Source organism: Rhodamnia argentea, chromosome 10 (assembly GCF_020921035.1).
Source record: "Rhodamnia argentea isolate NSW1041297 chromosome 10, ASM2092103v1, whole genome shotgun sequence".
NCBI classification, from domain to species: Eukaryota; Viridiplantae; Streptophyta; class Magnoliopsida; order Myrtales; family Myrtaceae; genus Rhodamnia; species Rhodamnia argentea.
Window position 1 is genome coordinate 9,384,512 of NC_063159.1, and position 22,814 is coordinate 9,407,325.

Below are 22,814 nucleotides of genomic sequence, written 5' to 3' on the forward strand. Positions count from 1 at the left end.
TAACCGAAAGGATTACATTGGCAAATAGTCAAAATGTTGAACACTCAAATTTGCACAATTGAAAGATTTAAAAGTGAATTGGCATAAGTACAATAAATTTAAAGGGATTATATTGGTCATATTTCCAAGGATGGACCTATCTAATATCAAGTCATTATATAAGCAAACCCATATCCCCTAGACTATAGGGTCAAAGCACCATTAGGCATTTGCCATTTTCCCTCCAAATTGAGTTTTGACTCTTCAATAGAGTAAGATTCATTTTAGCTCCTTGTAAGAAAAGCAATGAAGACTACTATTACGACCTCACAAGTGAAGTACCCAAACGGGAAAGGAAAAAGAACCTAACTAACATCCTTTATAATTCAAGATCGGTCCCTCAATTTGATTTGGGATAAATCTATTGCTTTTTTTTTTTTTTTTTTGTCTCACATTTGGGAAGTTGACTTGAGAAAAAGCAACAGTACCGGCAAGAAAAAAAGCAACATTTGGGAATTTGGTAGGTACCACCAAGTTGTCAGCAAATCGTTATAGAGTCTTGGCCTTCACTGCCGCTACTAAACTTGATTTTTTTTTTTTTTTCGATTTTTTGCTATCTTTTAGTAAATATTTTTGTTAGCAAATAGGTAACTTCTGCATGAAGCCTTTTACGTTAGGACCACCTGCTTTGTGGAGTGTCCGCGCATTGACGCGGTGTGAACATTTTTATAGTATAGTATACGATACATATAAAATGCATTAAGGAACATGGTTTTCCTTTATTAATGATATGGTTATAATTTACAATGTGAACTTTTTATAAATAGTATACTACATTTATGATACAAACTGATATTCCATGTCTTATACATTAAGGAAGAAAATACCAAAAGGTTTATGATCAAGTTCAAGTATAAAATATATACTGATATAATAAAATGGCATTTCACTTAGGCTCCATTTGTTTTTGGAAAATGTATGATTTGAAAAACACTTATTGAAAAATGATCACTTACATTGTCTGGAATAATTATTCAATGGATAAAATTTTTATTGTCGGCAATAATTTTTGTCCGAACATTTTAATGGATGACGCAACTGAATTTTCTTCGTTCATTTTTGTTACCGATCAATTTTAGGAAAATATTTTTCGAATTATTTAAACGAAACAAACAGAGTCAAAATATTTTAGTAAAAATGATCATGTGTGTCACTTATAATAACTAGTCAATGCATTATCGACAACAAATTGTTTTTGTAGAGACAATGAAAATATTTTTCGTCCATTCACTTTTGCAAGCGATATAAGCGATCATCTTTTGAAAAGATATTTTCCAATCATTCATTTTTCGCGAAACAAACGAAGCATAATATGATACTGAGAGTTATGGGACAAGTTCGAGAAATCATTTACAAAGCCTTATAGAGCTCGAGACGGGTATGGGGTTTGTTTTGCTGGTAATCCGAACCCCGAACATGATATAACTCATCGTGCCCGTTGATTGGCAATCTAGCGAAATGTTAATGCTGAGCAAATGCTTCCCCAGCAACATAAGTCAGACGGGTGTCAAAACCGAATCGGAAAAACGAACCGAAAATAGAATCACTCCGAAATTTCGTGCATTTTTTATTCAGTTCGATTTAAATAATGAAAAAAAAAATGGAGACGCATGGAAAAGAGTTCAATTTTCCCTCGAATCATATGAGTATCTTTCCATCTTCGGCCCACGAGAAGGAAGTTAAGAACGGAACACATACATGATCGAGTCACTTCACATGCATGTGTGACGAATAGAATTCTCTCGTACCCTTGGCAGCTGAAAAGTGGATCTTTGTGACATCAGGTTACAAAGTAAGTGCTGTAAATGGAATGACACAACTAGTCCGTTGAAGTGGCGTTAAGAGTGTGTGCCCTCAAAATTCCGAAGTGAAACAAATGCCATCTTTGAGGATATACGAAGATGGGGTTGGTCTCCCATGCATAAATAGATCAGAAGCTGATGCTACTCTCTAGACGAGAACACAGCATGCCGAAACTAGCTGTTATACTAAAGTGATTTGTATGTGTCACTCAAGGGACTAGATCTCCAAGTTAAACTACCGGGCATGGTACAATCTGATTTGAAGATGCAAACCGCAAAACTATTTACAGGAACAATCTATAAAAGGAAGGTTGGTTGGTGTTCTCGACTCACCAGGCACCGCAAGTACTATCCTGCAGCCAAAAAACTGTCGCCATGATGTGAGTGGCAAATTATGGGACCCGTGATGTAAAGGACATGATTAATCCCTTGCAAGAATTTGTAATGTTAGCTGAGAAAATTCAATGCATAATACATAAATGGACATTTTCTTGTGTCGCTTGTTTGGCGTGAGAGAAGGAACCATAATCCATGAGAAAGTAAACAAAGAACTCAAACCAGTAAATTTTCAGATTGAAAATCCAATATCAAAATTCACATAAAAGGGAAAAAATTTCAAATAAGGGCCCGAAGTCCTCTCGTTTTTTCAAATAAATGCTCCAAATAAACCTTGTTTCAAATGAGGGTCAGAAATGGCATAATATGTTCAAATGGCCTAAAGAGCATTTTCATCATTTTCCATTTTGATTTTTTGTTCATTTTTTCCTTTTTTCAATTTTTTAAAAGTAAAAAAAAAAAAAAAATACAACCACACAAGCAAAAAGGCTGCCAGCCCACCGCTAATGGGGGGTCGGCGGGGTTGCCGGCTCCTCGACAAGGGCCGATGTCCCCACCGACCAAAGGCAAGCACCTCTGACCCTCGTGAAAATCGGAAGAGGGTCAAGGCCTCTCTCGGATCTGGGCGAGGGCCACCAACCCTCGTCGACCCTTACCCTTAGTTGGTGGGGTGGGGTCGTCGACCCTCGCCAAGACACCGGCGACCCCGCCGGCCTTTGCGCCCCCTGGGATCGTGGGGTGGCTGCCGCAACCATCCCACCTGTGTATGTTGTCTTTTTCTTTTTCCTTTTTACATTTTTTTGTTAATTTTTTAGGAAATAGAAAAAAAGGAAAGTCTAATAAAAAAGAAAAAAAATCAAATAAGCAAAAAGACGAAAATGCCATTTAAATCAGGCCTTTTTTTTAGATTTATAATTACTTCAGGTCCTTATTTGAAACAATATTAACTTCAAACCCTTATTTGAAAAAATGAAAGCATTTCAAGCCCATATTTGAAACAGGATTAACTTAAAATCCTTATTTGAGAAAATACAAGGACCTCATGCCCTTTTTTGGAATTTTCTCTATGAAGGGCAATAGGAGCTACTGAAATTTGAGACACAAGTTGCACATTTAATGCTGTCTAAGAAGGGATTTCGTAGCATTTGACGGTTCCAACTAAAGCAAGTGCCTCCGCTAGCGCCTTCAAGAGATAATCTGGAGATTCTTCTATACAAGTCAGTTCATGCTGTGACTGCATAGAGCTGAGAATCCTCCCGACGACCTGTTCACGAGCGAATACCAAGTTTACCCTATCTTTTACTTGAATTCACCGATCACCAGCATGCGTGAGGAAGTACCCTTTCAATGGACAAGCTGAAAAGAATATGGTCGATCCACTAACCTTGCGAGCATACCCTCCATATGCTATGCCTCCAATAGAAGCATCCAATGGCCTGAGCGATCCAACTGTTGATTGCCCATCCTTGAAATTCTCGTCTAATATACATAATGGAATTAGCTTAAAACCAGGAGACATGAATGGAAAAAAAAAACAGAAAAAAAGGAAAATGGCAGAGCGAACAGAAATAAGACATGAGGCAACACCAGAAACAGATTTAGTTTGGAAAAGCCCGTGTTTCTTTAGTCCAGCAACCGTATGAGCATTGGTGCCGCCCGCCAATTGAAGAAAACCTACATTAGAAGAGTAAAGCAATACTAGGCATTCTACAAATAAAACGAATATGTCTACTAGAGAGAGAACATAAAATTTACAAACCCCTAGGTCTGTCACTCGCAGCAGCCAGACGAACAGCAAAGGTGATAGATTCCCTTGTGGCTCCACGTCCGATATCCCCACTCATAGGACGGCCATCCAACTGCAATTAATCACATTGAAGCAGCTGTTTTATGCCTCTATATATCACACACAGTGGGTCCTGGAAAAGCGATAATAGGATGTTTTAGAGCAAGGTCGTGTGCACCTGCCACAAATTAAAGCAACGTAGGCCAGGTTCCATGATTGAATACATGGCATTCATTGTGGAGATGGATGAATCCCCAACATCGGGAAAGCTAACCTGGATTTCTTAAAGCGCAAAAGTTATCTATCCACTCAGCATGTACCCAAATAACTAACATTTTATTCTGGCCAAACATGTAAAGGTTCTTTACTCACCGCAACTAATCTCAGATGGTTGATCGCGTCTCCCAAACCATCCCAAAGTGACTTAAAGTGCAAAGTTTGCCTGCGAGAAAGGGGATCAAAGTCTCAAAAAAGGACACATACTTGGATAAACCAGATTATTTATCTTCACAACATATTAAGACCAATGTCAGATGGGCAAGATGTTGTTGGTCTCTTTACCTTCCTGTTTGACAGCATGAATGTCATGATGTTAAATATATCATTTTCACTTCAAACATCAGGAATTCAAGGTTATGACTGTGGTAAAAGTTGCTACAAAGAAGTCGCAATAATCCTTTGATAACGTGAAAGTCAAGAATTCAAGGGAATACCAGGGAAAAGTTGCCGCAAGAAAGTCCCAATCATTCACAGCAGGTTATTTAAGACAGTCCCATTAAAAAACAAGGATTTTACATTCATCACCAAACTATTACCTTCCGCTTGTATGTATTTCTAAAGCATCAATGTCATCTCTTCTCAAAAGCTCAGAAGTAGCAGCAGCATCTCTTACGTATGTATGCACGCCTAAGTCAAATTGAAGGTGATTAGCATTAAAACATGACAAAATGATGACAGCAGGGAAAATGTGGATTGGGAAACCTCGCGTAAAGAAGCAAGGCGGTTAAAATGGCACTTTGAGAAGGAGGGAAACGCACTTATTTTATCATATGGGCAAACTGGAATGCATCGCCCACAACCATAACATCGCTCAGTCAAAACACCACCCTGCATATTCCCATATCAAATTTTCCGCAGAATCCAACTACAAAATTCCAAGATCGACTAGCTTGAGTCCTTGGTGAACTAGATAGAGAACAAGGACCTGTTTTTTACCCTCATCACTGGTATTCCAAAGATGGCCTGCTGAGGATTTTCTTTCTCTAGTGATATTGCATTAGCAGGACATACAATCTCACAAGGCCTTGAGCAGTCTTGGGGGCAATCGGCTGGATCAAACTCTGTCAAAAAGATTCTTAAGTTCATGAAAAAATCACAAGTCATTTTTAACTGACCCTTGCAAAACCAGCTTGATGCACAAGTAATCAAACATAGCTATTCATATTTAGGAACTATAAGTCATCTATATACTAAGCCACAGTTAGCTCAAACAACCATATTTACACCAGATTATGTCCTAAGGTCCTCACTTTGATACTAGATTGTTCTAAATTACAGCATAGGCTCAAATTTCCTTGTAGCCAATCCTATGAGGAGGTTGTGCTTCACTCAAAATGGCTTTTACCAGCTTTGCGAAAGTGAAGATCCTCGTCATCATTAACACTTATCATCACCCAAGGCCTCCCAACCTCCACGATTTCTCTCGCCGCCTCAATCCCCTGGTTCACTGCATTCACCACTGATTCATCGGCAGCACAGTCAATGCAGTCCACTGCACATGATTTCCAGATTCCCCATTCAAAATCATGTCACCGTCACAAAGCATACGTAACAAAGAGACAAGAGAAACAACTCCAAAACACAAACGAAAGGGCCTTGAAAATGTCTAACCTCCAGCTAAAGTGTAAACCAGAGAAAGATTCCTGATGTCAACTACATCCTGGAAACAGACAACACCGAGATGCTCAGGAAGCTTAACAAGAAAGCACAGAACGCAAGAATTTTGAGGCTCGAACCCTTAATCACCTCGAAACTAGCACCGCAAATAAGCTTGACCCAGTTTCCATTCTTGAGAGAATCGACGGGAGAAGACCTGATTGAGTGGATTCCGAGCGATTTCACCATGTTTCTGACGTCCTGAAGGCATTTCTGGTTACTGGGTCTGAAATTCACTGTCGTCATAGCACATAAAACACGTCGTTATAATGCACTACCAAATAACAAACGATAAAGAGAAGCAAGAAAACTAAATGAGTGTGTTGTAATGAAGACGGTGGCGAAGAAGAAACAAAAACCTTGGGGTTGCACAGGAATTGAAGCAGTACATGAGAAGCAGCTCCAAGCCATGTCCAAATGAAAATCGTCAGAAGAAGGGAGTTGGATATTTTCTTTTTCCCCTGCTTAGATGGATGAAATTCATAATTGCTGCAGAATTTGGCGGTCGGAGAGAACGACATTGGGCTTACATAGAGGGCCAGTACTTGGAACAAGATAAAACACCCTAAAAGCCCAATTACCTACTCAGGCCCTTAAGCAGAACTTCTTTCGAGAAATTTCACAAGAAGCAATGCATAAATATCTCTTTGACATTGAAGATTTTGCTGTGTCCGAGAAGTGGGGAAGGTGAGGAAAATGGGATGTGGAATGGTTAGCTTTGTCCAAGATTTTGTGAATTAGCTCAATGTTGTGATTGAAATTTGTTGTTTATTTGCCTCATGATATTGTGCGGTCAATGCCTAAATTAACATCGACATGCCATTCATTATCTTGTCCCATAAAAGATAGCATCAAGTGTGGCTAATAAGATACCGAAAGTTCTGAGTTGCATTTGGGGGGATATCGAATTGCAACAGAAATGGAATGGATTCGAATGACAAGAAAGCTTGCGGGTGATGTCACGTTCATCGTAAGTGACGGCGAGATCCAATGGGATGCAAGTCGGGCATGTCCTACAAATGTAAACTAATATTGGGCAACGAGACCTCATGGACTACAAATAGGGAAATTATATCAACTGCCTTCAGGGCAGATTTGTATCGACGGCACCTTGCTTGACTATTACATCATTGACATGAGACTGTTCAGTGACTATATAATGCGAATCAAAATGAAGTCATATCAATCGATGGTGCACTTATTTATTGTAATAATCAAATTGAAGCGGAGCGGTGATTGTTTTAAGTGACTCATTGCTATATAACAAATTTTATGTTTCATTGTGATAACAAGGGAGAAAGATCTTGCTATTTTAGATTTTGAGAATTTACTCATTTAGCCAAACTAGTTACCCATTAAAAATCGCTAATTCAATCGCAACTACAGATGTGACTAATTAAAACCTATCACCTGTAGTTACTTCATTATTAAACAAATATTCAACACATTAAACAAAGTGGGAAACTAAACAGACAGAAGAGGGAGAAAATGGGGGCAACCAACAAACGCAATGGCCCTTGCTAGCAGTGAATGACAGTAGTCGGGACCGAACTTCCGATCATGGGCGATGACAGCCACGACCCTTGCCAGTTAACATGGAAAGACTCGGGCCGTTGAAGCAACCCTAGGTAACGGCTGCCCAACCCTCTCCCCTTGCCTAAAGGTGAGGGTTGGACAACAAGCGATCTGTTCCACATTCTCTCTTTTTGGCCAAAAAGTGCTGTGGAAAAACTTGAATTCCCATAAAATGTAGATAGAATTAAAGAGGGAAAAAGGAGAACACATTTTACCATGTCCACTGCCAGAAAATTATCAGTGTACTAGAGGACGGAAGACCGATATCAAACAATTTTACAAAGTAGGCGACAAAAATAAATAGGCTGTTCCATCATCAATCACCAACCATGACTGAAGGTATTCGATATTGACCAGGTTTCTTTCGATGAAGCCAGCCCATGACAGATAGGCACCTAATTTACTTCGTCAAAGAGGCTCCAACCCTCGGTCTCAATTGTCAAGTCTGCCAAAAGGGAAAAAGAGTAAAGCTACTGGCGAAAAAATGAATGGTAGGCTTTATTCTTGAAGGTAATTATATGCACATAAATTGCTGTCTCAAAATAGAAACATGTGTTTTACAGGCGAGAAAATGCACATGCCACAAGGTCACATGGAATAGCATTTCAAATCTCATCTTCACCAATTCTGATATAAGATCTCTGATCCAACTCAGGACAAAGGTGTAAATGAAATTTAACTCAGAAAACATCGCATTGCCATAAAAGTGCAGCACAGTACTAAACATTACATGAAACAGTGAGTCATGACTTACCCTATCATGCATGCCTTCTGAAGCAGCAAGCGTCCACACAATTTGCTCGCTTACTATTTGACAGTATAGATGTGGTTCCTGGAACATGGTCAGATGTTTTCTCCCAAGCTTTGCCCATATTTCACATTTCACAGTAAATGATCAGTTGATTTGCTAAAATTCCATTGGTCCATTCTTTTTTTCATTCCTAATGAGACATTAACCTCTTACGATTTCACAGAAGCAGCAAGCACAAGATTATTAGGAATAGTTAACATTGATGCACCAAGATGAGTTTGTTACTGAACATCTATTCCAAATAGAAACATCACAGTCCTGAATGACAATGTGATATATACAAGATCAAAGTTATCATTGCCTAACCATCTGCCTCTATTTTCTTTTCAGACAGCCAGATGCATTAATCTGCGTTTCAACACAAAGGTATGGTAGTTGAGAGAAACAATATCTCAAACAATACATGGTTTTAGTGGGCGATTCCATACCAAGGATTTTTTGAATGGTTAGCAGGAATAAGGATAACGCCCATCCTCTCCACAATGGTTTAGCCAACGATCCTCGTCAATATTTGTGTTGCCCCATCACTGACTGGCCTTGCAATTCCTTCTCCAGTTCTGCTAGATAAATATGATACTGCCCATCTTAGCAGATGCAACCCAAAAAGAAAAAAGAAAGCCAGAATTGATACCTTGGCAAAGTAAAATAATCAATTTGAAGAGCCAGAATTGACACCTTGGCAAAGCGAAATAATCAATGTGAAGGAAAGTACTAGCCAGCTCAAAAAAACGCAGTGCCCGCCCTAGATGCATCAAGCTCTGGTCCCTCACCCTGCTAGCATCTCCAAACCATGCGATATGAACTTCCAACTATTTCTCCAAAACGTTGTCCAGCCAATGAATGCATGTACGAGATCCATAACTGTATTTGTAGGGAAAAATCTACAAACAATGATGAGGACACACATTGTCAGGGAGATACACCCAGCGCGACTGACAAGAGAGACAAAAATCAATTTCGAAGGAGATGCTTGACTTTAATTCTGTATCTTCAAAAGTGGTAAACCAGTTCACTATAACATTTTATCTTTCAGGTACAACTATACAAATAGGATTTGAAAAACAACTGAAGAAAAACTAGAAATCAAGCGGACAATTAACTTTGCATCCTGTGAAAAGCAAAACAAAATGATCTTCTAATGACAAATGCAGCTGTGGGTAGTCATATAAGCATTCCAATAAACTAAACCCACTGAGTAAGGTGAATTCTCCATTGCATTTAGAATCCACCCAGTCGACTTCACAGATAAGTATACCAAGAGATTCTACTATAATAGTTGCCAAAATGAAAAGGATTATAATGCTTACTCAGAACTAATCAAGCTCAAGATAAGGCTCCAGAATTGTTGTTTTCATGACATCATCCGGCACTATCCCGTCTCTTAACATGCGTTCATACCAAATCTGGCCTTCCTCTATACTTCCAACTTTGCAATAGCCAAGAATCAAAATGGCATATGCTATTACATCAGGCACTAAATGCCTGTCTTTAGCACAATAAAACGCAAGCGCTGCTTCCGTCATGAGTCGCCTTTTACAAAGACCATCAATAAGAATGCTATAACAAACTATATTTGGAGAAATCTTCCTATTTAGCATCTCCTCATAAAGTTCAAAGGCATTCTCAAGGTTCTGAGATTTAAAGTACCCATCAATTAGACAACTGTAAGAGATGAGATTAGGTTCTGGACCCTTTTCCAGCATTTCTCTGAACAAAGACATTGCTCCATCGATTTTACCTTCTTTGCAATGAGCATCGATTAGAATTGTAAATGTTATGGTATTCGGTTTTAGTTGTCCATAATTAAGCTTCTCAAAAAGTTGAACAGCCTCGCCCAGCATTTTCAAAGAGCAATACCCGCAGATCACAGTATTGTATGTCACAATATCAGGCTCTAAGCCTCTTTCTTTAACTTGATCAAAAAGCTGCAGAGCCTCCCCTAGACGAGCCTCCTTAAACAACACGTTAATGAGAACATTATATATAGCAATATCTGCTATCACTCCATTCCACTGCATCATCTTGAAAATCTCTAACCCAAGAGTTGAGTTATGTTGCTTGCATGCACCATCAATAAGAGTGCAATAAGTTACAACGTCTGGTGAGAAACCCTTCTTCAATAATTGGAAAAAAAGAAGCAAAGCATAATTCAGTCTTCCCAACTCAATAAGCGCACTTATGAGCATGGTTTGAGTCACAACATCAGGTCTTACGCCATAACAACCCATCTGGCTATACACCTTTAGAGCATTTGTAATACATCTTAATTTAAACCAGCCGTTTATCAAGGAGTTAAAAACAAAGACATTCGGATTAAGCCCATGGCCAACACTTTGATAAAAGAATCTGAGAGCATCAGCCATCAAGCCTCGCTTGCAAAGACCATTTATTAGCACATTATAGACAACGATATCAGGCTCTTCACCACTCATCATTATATCATCATACAACCTAAAACCATCCCTTAAGTATCCAAATTTGCACAAGCCTCCGAGAAGACTGCTATAGGTCCAGAGAGAAGGTACATAACCAAGCTTCAACATATGACCAAACATCCCACATGCCTCCATTATCCTATCATTCAGACACATCCCATTGATAAGAATGCCATACGTGATCATATTTGGTTTGATCCCAGCCTTCAAACATCTTTTATGCAACACGGCAGCCCTTCTCAAATCTCCATTTTTCAAAAATGCATCCATAATCGAACTATAAGTCACTACATCGAACTCAATACCTTTATTCAATGCCTCCGAGAGAAGAGCATAACCCTTATCCAACTTTTTAGCTTTTAGAAGACCACCAATGAGAATAGTATAAGTTACAAGATCGGGATCGACACCATTCTTTGCCATGAGCTCATTCACCTCAAATGCCTTGTCTAGCCTACCCTCCTTACAGAAACCATTGACCAAAATACTGAAAGACGCTACCGATGGCTCTGGACCAGTTACTTGTAACATTTTCAAATATCGAAGAGCTAAATTGCTCTGACTCCTCTCACAAAGAGCTCTCATAATCTTGTTACACGCTATGATATCGAGGACAACGCGACCATCAATCACCGCATGATGAAAATTCCAACCTCTTTCAATTTCCCCCCTCTTCAAGAACCTATCCATCACATGCTCATAAATAGCTCTATGACACTGACTTCCAAATGATTTGCACATGGACTTGTAAATACCGATAACTTCATCAGCACGATTCACATCAACCAAAAAATCCAACATCCCTGATAATGAGGAATGTGATACCACAATGCGCAATTCGCACATATAGTGAAACGTACGCATGCATTGGTTGACCATTCTATATCTGCGGTAACCATCAAGCAAGAAGCTACATGCCACTCCCAATTTTCCATTTGCACCATACGTCCTCAAACCATCACAAATTGGAACAGATAAATCAGAAGAACTCACGATGCAATAACCAATCATTTTGTCAAAAACTCTGTTGGCAGGGGCAAACATATTCTTGGAAAGCAACTTATGGAGGAGAGCACAAAAAGAATGCATATCATGGTGAAATCCCATCAACTGCTCTGATCACTCACAGAACTGAATAACAGGAGCCAGTTTGGAGCAGAGGCTTCTAGGGCCAAGTCGCATCTTTTCGATCATCGTGCTTAGGCACACATTGGATATTGAGAAATTGCCTCACCATTTCACAGTATCAACCAACTTTTTCTTTGATTCAACCAGAGTCCAGTTCAACATAGAAACCTTGATTTTTAATTTGGTAATAGAAGACCTTCACGCTCTTCCTCTCCATCATAGTGAATGCCAAACCTGCAGATACAACAATAGAAGAGGAAAAATGCACTTCAGTTGACATCTTTCCAGCATACCGTATCAGAGAATAGGAAAGCAAAAGGAGTTCAAAAGGGGAACATCCGAAAATGTTCAACGAGGGAATAAGTGAACAGAGCATGTGGAATAACTAGCTTCACTGGGGTTATCATTTCATACTAGACCGACCGTTGAACTCCTGTTAAGAAGACAGAGGACTAAACAAAGCAAGGAAGGAAGCTTTCCGCCACAAAGAACAGAAAACCCTTCTCGGGAATTTCACCAAGCATCTGGTGTGCAGCGTGTCCTGATCAATTTTCTCCCTTGAGTGATGTTTCATGGTTACAATATTGAAGACCCAAGTTGTAATTTCAACCATTCTCAACCCCGTTTCACTTTCCATACGCAATGCCAAAATAATAACAATAACTATAATCACGCGTACATGTCGAGCGCGGGAAAACGCAATACGAATAACTCTTGAAGGCAAACCTGAGTTGGATGAACATAGAGCAACTCCGGTTTAGTTGGAAAAGGAGACTTCTTCCCCCCCAACTTCAATGCCTTAGAGCCAGATTGCCTCCGGGAGATACTGAAAAGTGCTCTAGAATGTGATTTACGTCTGGTCTAGCCGAACAGCATGTAAAGTGGCAGACCGGTGATTGAGGCAGCTGCTCAACGGCAGCCACGTCACGCTGCTCAAATCCTCACCCTTTGTTTTTTCGGATAATAAATCCTCACCATTTGTTAAATGCAAAATCACACAAATGATCCATGAATTTTGATTCAATATATAATATAGTTCATTAACTTTTATCAATATCGTCCATGAGCTTTAACCCAATGTGTAATGTGACCTCTAGACTTTTAATTTGACGAAGATGGTTCTTGAAATTTTGCAACATGTTCAGTTTGAATAAGCATTGGGCTTTCGGCTTTCCCAAGGCCAACATTTAATCAAATGCTGGCTTAAAACTGAATCAAATACTTCAGTATTCTAAGAATGGGCTTTGAGGGCTAAAAGCCCCTTGGGAATGCTGAACCAAGCCCACCCTAAGTTGAATATGTCCTAAAATTTTAATGATCATATTGGTCAAATTAAAAGTTCAGAAATCACATTGCACATTGGATTAAAGTTCGTGGATCATATTAGTTAAATTAAAAATTCACGAACTACATTACACATTTGAACAAAATTCATGGACTATTTATATCATTATCCCTTTGTTAATTCCATCATGCCAAATATGAAGATTTGAGAGGCTGGCGTTGTAGGGCCTAAAAGGAAACATACATATGACCCCATAATAAAAGGTAGAGTTAATATTATGAAAAACCTTAAATTTGTATACATGTGATAAATTTATTTCAAATTAATTTTTGGGTCATCAAGAAATTTTGTCTACAGATATAGTTTAATTGATTATAGAAAAATTTCAAATAAGGATCTAAAGTGCCATCATTTTATCAAATAATGTTCTGAAGTGGCTATAAATGTTTCAAATAAGGTCTTACCTCATCGGTTGAGTAAATTTTTCAGTAGATCAAGGGCATTTTCATTTGAAAATAATTTTAACCGAATTTTTTTATAGTAGATTAAAAATTAGAAAAAAAAACTAACAGTTTTATAGAGGAAAAAAAAAACACAGGGGAGAGTGCTAGGCCCTCTCGCCTATGGCCACCTCCCCAATTGAGTGAGAGTTGTGGCCGTTTCCCTGTCCTAGAGATGCGAGGGCCTATGAGCCCTCACCTCTAGTCGGCAATAGTTGCCTGCCCTTATCTCTAGTCGTTGATCGTCATCGGTCCTCGCCGAAGCGCCGATGACCCCGCCGACCATCCCCGCTACCCATCGGCAATGAGGCGGAGGCCATAGGTGGAGGGCCAAAATTTTTTTTTTTAAGTCTTAGCCTTTTTTATTTTTTGAGTTTTATCTTTTTAATGGATCTTTTTTATTTTTTAACTTAATTTATTAAGATTTTGTGTAAAGTTTAGGAATCGGATCTAATGATATGGTTTTATTGCTTTAGGTAACCTTATGTCCACATAAGAAAGACAAAATATTAAAAAAAGTTCAATGTTTTTCGTTAGTTAAATTGGACATAATTAGCGGAATGGCTTGATTTTTTAATTGAGTTATAGGCAAGGCCTTGCAAGTGCTTGCTGGCCTCTGGCAAGAGTCGCCCTACCCAAGTATTCGCTGGCCTGAATGAGGCAACCTTCGCGCAGATTTGACGAGGGCCAGCTTTGCCTATGGCCATCGAGGCCGACCCTTACTTGTGGTTTCGAGAGCATCCTCGCCTAGACCTATACAAGAACGCCTAGTGCTGGTCATCGCTTGAAATCGATCACTACAAAAAGGAAAGAAAAAAAAATACAACAACGAAATAAGAAAAAATAAAGGACGAAATGCCATTGACTAGCCAATGAGATCGGGCCCTTTTTTAAAACCAACATAGCCATTTCATATCCTTACTCAAGCGAGTGAGATCAAACCCTTACTTGTTTACTCAAACAATGAATACTTTAGCCCTTTATGTGAGAAAATAACGGCATTTTATGCCCTTATTTAAATCAATGTCTACTCTAGATCCTTATTTGAGTAAACATGGGCAGGTCCTTATTTGAGATTTTTCCTCATTATAGCTCTAAAAAACACAAAAGATTACGTGCATACAAAAGAAAAATAACATTAAATTATTTTGAATAAACATCTTACTGCAAATTATTTTAACGTTGAAATAAATTAAGGAAAACAAATTAAGAAAATAAAGTAATATTGAACAATCATCTTACCACGAATACACGTACAATGAAATAAATTAGAGAAAATAAATTATGAAAATAAAGTTGTTGCTATTTAATGCAAGCTCCCAGCCATTGCAATCGCTTCCACATTAGTAGGTGGTGTCCCTCCCATCACTTCCTCCTATTTTCCATCTTATTGCACACAGTGGCAAAGAAATTAAATTAAATTATTGAAAATAATTTTCGTAAATGCCCAGTAAATACATAATGTAGAAGGTAATTTTCTTTTGAGTTCATATTATGAAAAACCCCAAATTGATATACGCATGACAAATTTACCCAAATTATATTTTTTATCACAAAAAACTCTAAATTTGTACACTTGTGATAAATTTACCCTAAATCATTTTTTGACAAAAAAAAACCTCAATGAATACACATGTGATAAATTTGTCCCAAACTTTTTTTTACTATAAAAAATCTCAAACCGGTACACTTATGATATATTTACACTTGTGATAAATATGCCCTATGTTAGTTTTCGGTTAATTTTACTATTAAATTGTTGAGTTGAATGACACGTGGCAATTACGGATATACCAATTTGGTGTTTTTACCATCCGTTTGCCATGAATGTATTGGTTTAAAGTTTTTCGTGGCATTAATTCGATTTAACAAGAACTGATGAATGATAAATTTATAACGGATATACCAATTTGAGATTTTTTAAGATCAAAAAATTTAGTTTGAAGTAAATTTGTTACAGGTGTATTAGTTTGAGATTTTTTATGGTAAAAAGTAGTTTGAGGTAATTTTATCATATTTATATACTAGTTCGAGGGATTTTTGTAGTAAAAAAAATTATTTGAATTTTTTTTATAAATATATCGATTTAAAGTTTTTCATGATATTAATCCATTTGTTTTTAGCAATTATACCATTCTAATAAAACTCACTAAAAAGCTGGGATAATAGATTCTGGAGTTAATTCTGCATTTATTTGATCGTACGGCCATCCTTCTTCCTTTCTCCACGAGCGAGCACTGAGCAGGGGAGTATAGAGTTGGCCAAAGTTCGGGGTCTGACTCGCGCGAGTTGACTCGAAGTTGGAGATGAGCTTCGAAGCAATGTCGGTGCGCGGTTATGGACTGGTGATGCTCGCGATCGTCGCGTCATCGTCGCTCGTGTCTTCGCGAGAGCAGCTGAGCGCCCGACAATGCGAGGATCTAGGGTTCTCGGGCCTCGCCCTTTGCTCCGATTGCAACGCCTTCGCCGAGTACGTCAAGGACCAAGGTTCGTGCCCTACCGATTCGTTTCATCCCACCTTTCGTATTGATTTGCATCGAGGGTCGATCCCATTTGATCCGAGTAATCATATTCGAATTCTGAGTTGAAAGAATATGGTCAAAGAGCTGATCGGACCGAGAGTAACTGGGTGGCTGAATCAAACGACTGGAAGAAATCTGAAAAACTCAGCTTTACATCATGATTATGTGGTTTATGTCTTTTCAACTGAAAGTTACCCTGCATTTGGGCATGAACAATGAGATAACTTGACAACTTTCTCGTGTTCATTACTAACAGGAATCAAAGCAGCTAATTTTTTTTTTTTTTTTGGCGGAGAAATGAGTATAACAAGATGTTTTTAGTCTGACTTTGTGTAAAGGATAGAAATAAAAAAATTTGTAATGTTTGGTGCAGAGCTAGTATCTGACTGTTTGAAGTGTTGCACCGAAGATTCTGATGACGAGACTAGCAAGGTATGATGGATTAGTTCCTGGGCTTGTATTTAAATGTATGTTTTTCGTTTTCCTTTACGGTTATATCCGTGTGCTATGACAATGCTAATCTACAAGTGCACTTTGAGTGAGTGAAAAAGGAGGAGGCAGTGTCTCGATCTTGTAAGAAGAAATTACTTGTGAATGTGTCGTGTGAAAAACATGTACTATGATGCAGATCATAGGATGGAGGAAATAGTTTGTGAAATGAGCACTTAGAACCATTTTTTATAATTGATCTTTAGTTTTACATGATTCTTTCGGTTCCCTATCATTACCATGGGAGTTCAATCTCAGGCTTTGTATGCACATCTGACCCTTCCCATTTCTTCTAGAGGTGGTACTTGTTCTCCGGTCACTCTCGTACCTCTATTTACTACTTGTTGCTTAATTTTCTCTCTCTGCCTCCATTATAATCTCAGGAGTCTTGTTTATTGAAACAAGTGTGACCCAATGCCATTAACAGAAACCATTTTGGTGGATGCAAAGGAGCTGCGAGTTGCATGTTACTAAAGGGTTGAGAAGGGGCAAAAGAAAAAAGAGAGAAAGAAAAGGTTGGCAAAAAGGAGGAGGATTGGAAACTCAGTACTAGATCTTATGAGTTGTACCAAGCAATAGCAGGCTGTACATGGACTTTAGTTTTGTATTAGTTACAGCTTCTGATTGGATTTTCGATCCTATACCTCAACGGAAGTTCATTAGTGATTTTCCTGAATTGTCCTAATCCTCCTTGATAACCGAGTCTTTCATATTCAATATCAGACATTTCTCTAAGCACACTAATTGATCATCGTCAAGAATTATTGAAGTACACTCACTGCATAGAGTACCTACATTTATAGACTTCATCATCCATAAGCCTTTTCTTCTTATCCTAAAATATGCCCTTTAGGCTCCATTTGGCATGCTCACCAAAGGGAGAGGTGCATGGATGCCAAAGCCCTATCCGCTGTTTAATGCACCTTTGGAGAAGAATAACTCACAGACAGTACTTTGGACATTTGACAATAATTGTCTCCTTACCTTTCTTGCATCAATTTCTGACCTCCAGCTTCTTCTAGTTCTCTCTCCTGTGTTCTCATTCTTGTCATTAGCTTTGTTCCAATAGGAATGGAGGAACTTAAGGAATCGTCTACCACTTCAATTGCTTCCCAAGTGGGCAAGTTGATATTGTTGTCTCTTTCTGATTAAATGTGTTAACTGTTTTCATTATGCCTTGTTTGCTTATTATTTCCTGAAAATTGTGTTTGGAGGTCAAATGAAATAATGAAGCATTGATTTATACTGGATGTGATTCTTGTATTTCACGAAGATCAGTTCTGTTCTGACTGCAGATCACTTACTCTGGGGCAGTACTGGAAGTTTGTATGAGGAAACTAGTCTTTTATCCTGAAATTGTTGGTTTTATTGAAGAAGAGAAGGACAAGTTTCCTTCTGTTAAAGTCCAATATGTTTTCAACTCACCACCAAAATTGATCATGCTGGATGAGGATGGCCAATTCAAAGACACGATAAGGTAACTCTCTTCTGCTAATGCTAACGGCTGTTTCCATGTGGCAGTGTATGCTTGTGGTTGAATGGAAAAGGTTTCAACCTCTCTCAATATTGGGATGTTAGTGGCAGGAGAATATCATGCGTTCTTGGTTGGGTTTTTTAACCTTAAAGGCCATGTTTGTCCTCACCCCTGAGGAGGATAAAAAATTTCTTTATATCGAGATGGATGATGATGAGATTTGAGATGTTGTTCATCTGATATTGAAGCAAACGTTTATTACTCACCTAATCACCATATGCATCACTCTATGGCCAATTTGTACGTTGCTGGACATGATAGATTGATAGGTCTGCTTCTCGTTGAAAATGGCTTCTTATATTTACATAGCATTAAGCAGCTAGATAAAAGTTTCCTTCCACTGGTTTTACCTTTTCTTCCTTTTGGCAGGATCGACAACTGGAAACGTGAACATGTCCTACAGTTTCTGAGAGAGAAGCTTAAACCTGTTTTGCCAAAGTAAAAAGAGTCAGGTTTGGCCGGAGGCGATGTTGTAGATTAGACACGATGTTCCGTTTGAACTTATTGAAGCAGTCTAATGATTCTGGTATGGAAGGTAGATGCCTGATATTTATCTCTCTATAATTCTGACGACTGGTTATGTTAGAATCTCATGCGATAAAGGTTTCTCATTCTATGTGCTTTCTCTTCCTTAAATATCAGTTTTCCATTTCGGTATCATACTTAGGTATTCTTTTAGAAGCCACTAGTACTATCTTCTGTGTTTTCCCCCCGTCAAAGGTAAATACGACGAGTTCAAGAAAATCCTGGCGATGTTTGTTTATCGATTCTGCTCATCTTCCTCTGCCATGCTTGTTTGTGCGCCTCTCGTGCTAGTAACAGTGTCACTGTGTGCCACCACGAACAGTGTCAGTTGAACTTGTTTGAGATATAACGTCCTGTTATTGATTGGGTGGACTCTGTTGAAAAATGACTTAATTGAAAATGGTAGATGAGTTGGAGGACTCAGTTGCAAGATTTTGAAGTGTAAGGATCGTGCCGAAAAGCTAACGCAAGTTCAGCGAACTATGTTGCATTTTATGTATGGCAAAAGGATCCATTTGGATTGCCCTCTTCACGGGAAGATGATTAATTAAGCCAATAAACGAGCTGGCCATCTTGTTGTGCCTAGAACCAGAACAACTTTGGGCAGGCGATCAAGATCACTGTCTCTATTTCTGGGACTTTGTACATCTATTCAAGTAGGGCTGACTTCTCAAGTTCTTATGTCAATGATTCCAAGGTAGGTGCTTTCATGCACAAGGTCACAAAACATGAAACGTCTGCATCACAAACATCTGTCTCCACTTTTGTTACCATGAGAAAAAATCCAACCACAGATATATTAGTGATTCTCCTTTCCTTTTTCCTGCAAAACAGCCATAGAAGGGGGGGCGGCGGGTGCGTGGTGGGGTGGGTGGTGGGAGGTTGGGGAAAGCAAAGTAGCCCAAGAACAAAATGAGGATGAAAATGCTCACTTATCCTTGGTTACAACTGGAAGAGACAATGGACAGGAAGAAATTGGGTGGACTAAACAAGACCTCGACGAAAATTACCGGCTTTCGACGGGGAAAGGTGAACTTAGATATCCGTGTGAAAGCCGGTTCGAGAACATCACTCATTCTAATACAAAAGACTACTGAAGTAAGTTGGGCTGATATTGACCGCAGATGATGCCTTGCCTCCATCAGAATCAGCAAGAACTATGCTTTTCTTCATGACCCGTTAGAGCATTTTAGTATCACTTATTAAGGAACCCTAATTCTTGTCACTTGCAAAATGCAACGTACGATGTGAACAACCTAGCCGGTCCATACAGAAGTGTCCGAAGAAGTACCCAACCCGGGCAACCCCATTCGGCCCATACTTTTGTCTAATTCCAAGTTTAATCTCTTAGTGGCCTGATGTCACGTCAATTGGTACCTTGGCTACGGGCCATCACACGTGGCACATTTATCTGCCGCTCACCAAAATCAAATAAAAACAATAAATTTTTATTTATTCTTTGAGCCGTCATTTCTTGTACTGATGGCAAAATCTGACCCGGCTCTCCACCAATTACAGTTCACTTGCTCCACCAATGAGGTTTGTAAATCTGTTGACCAATTAGTTTGACCTTGCCCTCACCTTATAAGGAATTACTTGCTCCACTTGGGAGAATCATCTTTAGGCATCATTTATTCACCGATTTTCTTAACTTAGAAAATTATCCGATCAATACTAAATCTATTCTACGGATGTTAATTTAGTCATTCATTTTTCAATCTTGTCGCCTTAATCATAAATCTTTATGCGAAATTTAAATATAATCATTCCAATCAATTTTCATCCGAAATCGTTCGCGTGGCAGTTCACTAATTGCCAACCGTTTAACGCGGCACACCGCCACGTTAACAATTTTCGGCAAATATTGATCAAGAGGATTTCATAGGAATTTCGCGTCAAGGTTTAGGACTATATTGGCGAAATTGAAAAGTTTAGAATTGAATTGGCATTCATACAATCGATTTAGGACGGATTGAACAATTTCCCATTCCTTAACGTGTATTCCTTCAATACGTCTTTGTTTATGCCACATTGATTGGAAAACAATACGTGTCACTGATTTTTTTAAAAATATATATTACATTGAGAGAATATGTATCGAGATTTATATGTGCCCCTTAGCCCTTTCCCTTTTCTATTAAGATGAAACCGATGCTAATTACCTGTTTAATGCCTAGTCTCTCTGCTCAATGAAGACTGCTTTTCCCTTTAGATTGCTAGACAAATTGATGTGGAAAATGCATGCTTTTGCTGTCGTATTATTTGTTTCGTGCATGCACACACAAGGCCGACGACCGTCCATGAACTATGTTATTATATCTGGCTCATAAAATATGTCCATTAAGCAAGAAAAGACCTGAATGACAAGCAAAAGAATTATATCCAGATTGAGAGCCGGAAAAATAGAATATTTTTATAACCATTTGATGGAATTTTCAGGATGATCAAACTTCGAAAACCCTGTCTTAGGACATTACCACGCAAATTTGCATAGTGGCTACTGTATGAAAAATAAATTCGAACGACAACATAAATGTGCTTGAATACATGAGGCGAGGAGATCGCCAAGAGGGAGTCCAAATCTGAGCGCATCAAATATATCCAATTGAACCCACTTTCACTTAAAAACACAGCTCACACGTGCATCTCATCAGCCCCCACTCACGCTTGAACTTAGCTTAAGGCCTCATCTGCCTTAATTCATGTGTCGGGCGCTTGTCGCTTGCTCTCGACAAGTGGTATCGGAACAAATGGTCGATCGATCAACCTCTAGTCTGTTCTGTTTTTCTCCGACCCCTAATGATTGATTGTTCGGCCCCCAACATTATTAGTAACATTTAGATTCCTAATTAATAGAACGAAGACGTCAGAAGGAAGGCCCATGAAATGATTTTCCGGGCATAAAAGCTGATACAGCAGCTACCAATCCCTCTACCTCTATTTTAATTTTTAGGACTACATGCCAAACTTTGGTTAGTTCACTATATCAACAACTGTTAGAACTGCCTATGCAATACCTACTAAAATAAGAAATGTGAAATGTGGATGTTACCTTAAGACAAGACAAGCTGCGTGGTGGTGGGTCACACGAATGGGAAAATTAAGAAAGGAGGAGGCTGGAACAAGGACATTTCATCCAATTATATCAAAACGGATTAACTTAATAAAATTTAAAAAAAAAATAGAGAGATTTAAACTCCTTGTCTTGTTGTTTAATCACCTTTAGGAATAAAGCATCCTTTCGATGCCAATCATTACATGGTTTTTTGTGCCTTTTCCTTAGACCCCTATGTTGATTATTGGGACCATAGGAGCCTCACTAGATTAATTAATTAATTAACTAATTAATTTAATTGTAGTCATACGTAATAATATAAAGGTGGAGATATCGATTTGTGTACATTCGAATTGGTTATTGGCCCTAAAGCTATATCCACCGAAATGCCCTTGTGAGTTTAGAGAAATTAGCCTAGCAATAACGTCCATCTCATGCTCATTATCCAATGCTGAGGTGGAAAAAGATTGCCGCGAGAATAGTCGAGTTTTCGACGTACTATTTCCCAAAAGACCGCCGTGGTGCCGACGGCTTCAATTTAGGGAAGAAGTCAAGAGTTCAAATCCCAAACGACCTCATTATATGGGTGGAGGAAAAGGGCATCTTATGAGAGGAACCGGACCAATCCCCGTCGACCCACGGCCCCAAAAAAGAGTACTTATCGCATAGCGTCCAATTTATGAGTAAGGATCTTGCTTACGAAACAGGCATTGAAATCAAATTCTGGGACACGATGGTTGATTGAAATACGCCAATCTTGATGGGTATCGGCCGATTTAAGATCCTCAAAACAGATACAAGAGAGAGACTAAGAAGCCTCAAATAATAGGCTAATTTGCACGATCATTACCACTTGCAAAGCAAAAAGTATACTAACTACTCTATCACAATAGACATGGAAAGTGATGTTGAAATTAACATCAAGAGCAACATCAACTACTTATGAACATACAAAGACGTATCGGTTTTTGCATATAACCATTGAAAATGATCATGAGTAGTAGTCTTTCTTCTTCTTCTTCTTCTTTTTTATAACAAGCACAAAAAAATATGACTT

At 38.7% G+C, this 22,814-nt stretch overlaps 3 protein-coding genes and 1 long non-coding RNA gene across 10 annotated transcripts; 2 read left to right on the forward strand and 2 right to left on the reverse strand.

Moving 5' to 3' along the window:
• Positions 1–2,314: 2,314 nt before the first annotated feature.
• On the reverse strand, positions 2,315–6,944 carry LOC115739045. 3 transcript variants are annotated; one of them, XR_007196693.1, is made up of 14 exons: positions 6,258–6,943; positions 5,989–6,134; positions 5,854–5,902; positions 5,588–5,734; positions 5,179–5,303; positions 5,001–5,070; positions 4,779–4,869; positions 4,336–4,405; positions 4,142–4,237; positions 3,937–4,036; positions 3,765–3,851; positions 3,562–3,656; positions 3,248–3,441; positions 2,315–2,426 (listed from the first exon to the last, which is right to left on the reverse strand). XR_007196693.1 is itself a non-coding variant. In XM_048271304.1 (13 exons), the coding sequence occupies exons 1-13, from the start codon at positions 6,307–6,309 to the stop codon at positions 3,301–3,303; spliced, it is 1,224 nt and encodes a 407-aa protein (XP_048127261.1). In that variant the 5' UTR covers positions 6,310–6,944; the 3' UTR covers positions 3,247–3,300. The 3 variants fall into 3 exon arrangements, 2 of the variants coding, with proteins under 2 accessions (XP_048127261.1, XP_030527760.1); XM_048271304.1 differs by lacking the exon at positions 2,315–2,426 and having other exon boundaries at positions 3,247–3,441; positions 5,588–5,689; positions 6,258–6,944; XM_030671900.2 differs by lacking the exon at positions 2,315–2,426 and having other exon boundaries at positions 3,247–3,441.
• Positions 4,540–4,739, forward strand: LOC115739050. The gene is made up of 2 exons (XR_004015174.1): positions 4,540–4,595; positions 4,670–4,739. It is a non-coding gene; the product is annotated as an uncharacterized LOC115739050 (long non-coding RNA).
• A 756-nt stretch (positions 6,945–7,700) lies between the features above and the next one.
• Positions 7,701–12,784, reverse strand: LOC115739043 (putative pentatricopeptide repeat-containing protein At1g31840). 5 transcript variants are annotated; one of them, XR_007196690.1, is made up of 4 exons: positions 12,589–12,784; positions 9,592–12,081; positions 8,960–9,165; positions 8,726–8,841 (listed from the first exon to the last, which is right to left on the reverse strand). XR_007196690.1 is itself a non-coding variant. In XM_030671896.2 (3 exons), exon 2 carries the CDS (start codon positions 11,824–11,826, stop codon positions 9,598–9,600), a length of 2,229 nt encoding a protein of 742 aa, XP_030527756.1. In that variant the 5' UTR covers positions 11,827–12,081; positions 12,574–12,784; the 3' UTR covers positions 8,726–8,841; positions 9,592–9,597. The 5 variants fall into 5 exon arrangements, 1 of the variants encoding a protein (XP_030527756.1); XR_007196689.1 differs by having other exon boundaries at positions 12,574–12,784; XR_007196691.1 differs by having other exon boundaries at positions 8,726–8,915; positions 12,574–12,784.
• Positions 12,785–15,833: 3,049 nt separating this feature from the next.
• Positions 15,834–18,796, forward strand: LOC115739049 (selenoprotein F). Its single transcript, XM_030671904.2, has 4 exons — positions 15,834–16,119; positions 16,528–16,586; positions 17,939–18,120; positions 18,547–18,796. The coding sequence occupies exons 1-4, from the start codon at positions 15,939–15,941 to the stop codon at positions 18,617–18,619; spliced, it is 495 nt and encodes a 164-aa protein (XP_030527764.1). The 5' UTR covers positions 15,834–15,938; the 3' UTR covers positions 18,620–18,796.
• Positions 18,797–22,814: the final 4,018 nt, after the last annotated feature.